Source organism: Nannospalax galili, unplaced genomic scaffold (assembly GCF_000622305.1).
Source record: "Nannospalax galili isolate Female #2095 unplaced genomic scaffold, S.galili_v1.0 scaffold184, whole genome shotgun sequence".
Lineage (NCBI taxonomy): Eukaryota > Metazoa > Chordata > Mammalia > Rodentia > Spalacidae > Nannospalax > Nannospalax galili.
Window position 1 is genome coordinate 1828313 of NW_008351649.1, and position 5706 is coordinate 1834018.

Below are 5706 nucleotides of genomic sequence, written 5' to 3' on the forward strand. Positions count from 1 at the left end.
GGTTATATCTGGCTAGTGATGCCTTTTGGAAGTGGTTATTAATTATTTGGAGGGCCTTTTTTGCATCTGGGTTTAGATACCGTCTGGAGGCTGGGTTTTTGTCTCCCTTTAAGAGATCAAAGAGTGGCTGTAATTGACTTGTGGGGATGGAAAGCCAGGGCCTTAGCCAATTAATATTGCCTAGAAAGCTCTGAAGGGAATTAAGGGGCCCTTCGCATCAAGCCGGCATGTGGCTATCCGGACATGGAAAGACTACAACCCAAAACAGCAGGAGTCCCCAACAAGGATGGGTTCGGGGACCCACTGGACCCACTGTCAGTCAGACTTCAGCCAAAACTCCATTTATCACCTGACCTCCATAAGCCCCTAAATAACTGGAGGGCCACAATGCTTTTTAGGATCTCCCAAAATCAGTGTCAACTTAGAACCAGTATCCAATAGGCTGCAGAATGTCTGATTATTTCCTTTTCCCCAATGTACAGTTACACTAGTAAAAGGCCGCAGGTCCCTGTGGGGAATGATGGGTGAGAGGCGAACAGTATAACTCTTTGGTACTGTGACAAAGTCCTTCCTCAAGGGCACCCGGCCTTCCTTTCATTCAAGGGGTTCTGGGTCTGTAAACTGTCTCAAGTCTGGAAATTGGTTGATTGAGCGAGATTCTCTATTGCTACGATCCAATACTGACTTCCTGTCATTCGTCCTAGAGCTTTTCTGCTTATACAGATCAAATAAAAACTTAGTAGGCTTCTTATGTATGTGGTCCCGGGGAACACCATAACTGATTAGCCAGTACCACAGGTCCATTCAAGTCACGCCATTGTAGATATTGTTTTGCCTTTGCTGACCATTACGGTAAGTACGCTCACCTTGTCTTTGGTAATTCAATACTGCCACCTGACTCCTACTCCGAGGTCCTGTTACACCTATTATATTTACATTTAATTTATGCAATCGAGCTGCAGCATCTCCAACTGTAAGATTTGGCATAAGGAAAAGAGCAAAACCAAAGCTCTTCAAACGTTCTGGTATCTCAGTACTTTCCATCTTATAAAATCAGTAAAAGGCATGTCCTCTGGACCTTCCCATCGTGGAGGATTTGGTGTTGCACTGCAAATCCACTTGAGCATACCAATTTGCCTGAGCCTTACAATCCCTTCATCAACACTAAGCCGGGGGATATCAGGTATCTCCAGCTCTCTGTCAGTAGGCCATCTTCTGATAAATACCTTGGCCAACCAATCAAATAAACTTTTAACACCTTTTTTTTAACTGCATGAGCTTCCATATTAAACCTAGAATCTCCAGTCAGGGGGCCCATGTCAATAAACTCTGCCAGATCCAATTTTAAGTTCCTTCCACCATTATTCCATAACCTTAAAATCCATTCCCAGATATATTCATTAGACTTTTGTTTGAAAGAATTAGCAAATTCACTAAGTTCTTGAGTGGTGTAGCGTACCTCCTCATGGATCACACTTTCTATCTCTCCTCTAGGGGTCTGCTTAGCCTTGAGTCTGGTTATATGTCTAGAGGCAACAACAACTGGGCCCTGAGGGACATCAGCTTCATCTTGCTGAATGGGATTAGCTTCCTCAATGGGATTAGTTGCCTCAGGCAAGGGTGGGGAGGGTGAGTCTGCTGAGGGCCAGGAGATTAATTCATCAGGTGAATCAAATTCCTCAGAGTCTGAGGATACTAAATTCTCAGCCTCCTCAGGGTTCTCCCACACATCTCCATCCCACATGTCAGGATTCCAATCTTTTCCTACCAATGCCCTCACCTTTACTGCTGACACCCTTCGAGGCTGGGAATTAAATTTGCATTGTAGGTCAGCCAAGTGTATAATAAGGGCTCCAGCTTAATTTTCTGCAGCTTTAGCTCTCTGGCTGCTGGAGGTAAGATTCTCTTCCAGGACATACTTGGAAACATTTAAACTGTTGATTTGAATATGGAGCTTGTCAATTTTGTCATTAAGCTCATTGTTTATCTTCATCACTTTATCCAGAGATGCTAGAAGTAACCAGCCAGCATCATTTTTCTTATTTTTCCACAAATCGTCAAATGTTTTATGTATAGAGTCACTAAATTTCTTGCTCTTCACAAGAGGTGAGTTAGGAGATTCAAATGGGTCTATTTCCATAATTGTTTCAAATAGTCTACACCACAATTTTCAGTGCTCTCCATGCTATCTGAAGACTCTGAGTTTGAGAGCCTGCTCCAAATACCAACAAGCCCATTAAAGAAATTCATCCTTTCAGTTGTTTCTAAAGAACCACTCCTGGTCCCACAATCTGTATTAGTCAAGGTTCTCCAAAGAAACAGAACCAGTAGAATGAATATATATGTATAGAGATTTATCAGCTTAGCTCACAGGATAGAGTCCAAGTAGTCCACAATGGCTTTACCACACTGGAGATGCTGAGAATCTGTAGTTGCTCAGGCCACAAGGCTGGATGCCTCAGTAGGCCCAATCTGGCGCTGAAGGTCTGACAGATTCCAAAAGATCAGCTAGTCTTCAGTCTACAGCAGCAAGATAAACTCACCAGCAAGAGAGAAGGCAAGCAGCAAGAAGCCAGGTGTTCTCCTCTGCCTTGGCCTTTTATACTGGCTGCCATCAGAAGGTAATGCCCACATTTAGGGTGTGTCTTCCGGCTTTAGATGATCCAATCAAGAAGATCTCTTTCATTTCAGTTAATCGCAGATCTAATCAAGTTGACACCTAGGATTAGCCATCACAAGCAGCCAGTGCTCTTAACCACTGAACCCTCTCCAGCTCCTGTACAACAATTTTTTAATTTAAAAAAATCTCAGGAGAGATGGCTCAGCGATTAAGAGCACTGACTGTTCTTGCAGAAGACCAGGGTTAGAATCCTAGTACCTGAATGGTGGCTAACAACTGTAACTCCAGTTCCAGGGGGATCTGACACTTTCTTCTGTCTTCCTCAGGCACTGGATACCACAGTTGCCCTTGCATACATGAAGGCTTAACACTCATACACATAAAAAAAGTTTCACATTTATTTTGTGTATGTGTACCTTGTGCCACAGTGCACATGTATGTAGGAGGAAGTGCGGCCTGAACAACCTGCACATGCACTCTGCAAACGCGCCAAAAACATCCGGCTGAGTCAAACCTGTGTTCTGCCAAAAGACATAGAGACGGTTGATGCGAAATGGCCTGATACAGACAGCAATGAGGAATAGACACGACCTATCAATGGACCAATGGGACACTGGAAGGGGGATATAAGGGAGCCCCACATCCACAATAAACAAGTCTGCAGCTGCTCGCACTGCCTGCTTCTCACCTGACTCCCAGAGTCTGTGTCGTGACTCCATGGTGCCAACTCTACCCCCGCCCGGAGGGCCCCAGGACACCTGCAACACATGTAGACATCAGAAGACAACCTTCAGGATCTCTCTCCTTCCACCATGTGGGTTCCAGGAGTTGACTTCAACTTGTCAGGCTTGGTGGCAAGTACCCTTACCTGCTGAACCATTTTGCCACCCAGACATTTGAAATTTCTTTCTTTTTTCTTTTATGTGAAGGGGTGTTTTGACTGCATGTATGTGTACCATTGCATGCAGTACCCCTAGAGACCAGAAGAGGGTCTTGGATCCACTGGAACCAGAGTTCCACATGGTTATAAGTTGCCATGTGGGTGCTGGGAACTGAATCCAGGTCCCAGTGCTCTTAATCACTACACCATCTCTCTAACCCCCTAGATGCGTGAGAATTTTTAAATGCAGATATGTAATTAAAAAAAAAATCTAAGCCAGGTGTGGTGGCGCATGCCTTTAATCCCAGCATTTGGGAGGCAGAGGCAGGCAGATCTCTGTGAGTTCGAGGCCAGCTTGGCCTCCACAGGGAATCCAGGCCAGCTGGGGCTACAGGGAGACCCTGTCTCAAAAAGACCAAAAAAAAAAAAAAAAAAAAAAAAAAAAAAAAAAAAAAAAAAGAGAAAAAGAAAAAGAAAAATATCTAAATGTCAAGAATTCTAAATATACATATTAAATAAAAAAGAAGTAGGCTATGTAATAACTCAAGAGGCTGGTCAGGTATTCAGTGTAGAACTAGCACTGGAAGGGAAGAGCAGAAAAGCCACAGAAATCACATCCTCTGTTCTGCACTGAGACCTGGCAAGCTCCACCCTTCCTTCTTTCTTTTGTTCCTTCCTTCCTTCCTTCCTTCCTTCCTTCCTTCCTTCCTTCCTTCCTTCCTTCCTTCCTTCCTTTCTTCTTTCCTTCCTTCCTTCTTTTGACAGTCTTATTAGCACAGGCTAGTCTGGAACTCACTATATAGCCAATCATGACCTTGAACTTCTGATCCTGCTGATGGGATTACAGGCATGCATACCACTCCTAGTTTATGTGGTACCAGAGGCTGAAACCAGGGCCTGCGTATTCCAGGCAAGCACTCTACCAACTGAGCTACATCCTCAGCCCAGTTTTTCTTTATTTTTTGTTTTGAGATAGGGTCTCCCTGTAGTCCCAGCTGTCCTGGAACTCACTATGTAGACCAGGCTGGCCTTGATCACACAGAGATCTGCCTGCCTCTGCCTTCCGAGTGTGGAATTAAAGGTGTACACTACCACACCTGGCTCCAGTTTTTATTTCTTAAATAAAAAACAAGTAAACCAGAAAGTCATCTTAAAGCTATAAGCAGTCCAAACAGAAACTAGGAAAATAAAATTACCACATTTTTTGGTACAAATAATTTGACTTACAATTTACTTCTTTAAAAGGCAAGGCAGAATCATACTTTCTGATCCGTATCTCTGAAAGCATACTCAAGGTCAGAGCTCTTGGCTCACTTTAAACTTCTGAAGAGTTGACTTTGGCAGACTGGCAAGCTCCTTGGGGTCAGTGTGGTGACAACTGATGGAAATAAGAGCAGGTGGCTGAGTTGGCCAGAACTCTTTGCCTCCTCCCCCAGGCAAGAGCAACATGGTTCACTATCTAAAGTCATCAAGCAGAGACTGGAGGCAGATTTCATGGTAGGTAATCCCAGTGAAGGAATGGATGAACTCAGCTGGACTGTCCAGGCCCTTCTGCTGACCAGAGATGCTAGCAATGGATCGCCAAGCTTCCATCTACTAATCAGCACAGTGTATTCAGTTCTTTTGATTAAAATGGGTTGGAAAAGCCATCACTGGTGGGAGAAGGAAGCTACTTTATTGCAATGATGGTACTGTAAGAGAAAATCAAAACAGCACAGAGCAGCAGTCTCCAACAGTCACTTCACATCTGTCAACTTTATAGTCCACGCAAACTCCACTGGGAGAGCATGAGGTGGCAATGAGGGCAGAGAGATGAGGAGATCTTCCTGGGGCTCTTGGGTCCACTTCAGATCCCCTTCGATTCCCAGCATTGTTATCTGCAGGAAGCAAAACGGGAAGGAAGTACCCAGTCAAGCACTGATGAGCAGACTTTCCTTGAATATGGTGGGGAACAACTGTGCTAGGCCAGGGCAGGGAAGACAGGCCGTACTAAGGCAGAGATACGGGAAGAAGTGGGGAAGGAAGGAGAGAAAGCGTGCTATCATCTTCTCATAAGTTATATCAAGCAGGTGTGGTGGCACAAGCCTCAAGTCTCAGCACAGGGGAGGTAGAGGCAAGAGACCCTGAGGTTGAGACCAGCCTGGTCTATGTAGATAGTTCCAGGCCAGCTGGGGCTACAGGGAGACCCTGTCTCAAAAAACCAAAA

General features: G+C 44.7%; 1 protein-coding gene across 1 annotated transcript in view; it reads right to left on the reverse strand.

Annotated features, from left to right (window-relative positions):
- Positions 1 to 4596: 4596 nt before the first annotated feature.
- The window catches only part of Fuca1 (alpha-L-fucosidase 1), a 19096-nt gene continuing 17986 nt past the window's right edge, over positions 4597 to 5706 (reverse strand). The window contains exon 8 of the mRNA XM_008848604.2: positions 4597 to 5377. Within this exon, the coding sequence (XP_008846826.1) occupies positions 5237 to 5377 (141 nt within the window). The 3' untranslated portion in view covers positions 4597 to 5236. The remainder of the gene's footprint in view (positions 5378 to 5706) is intronic.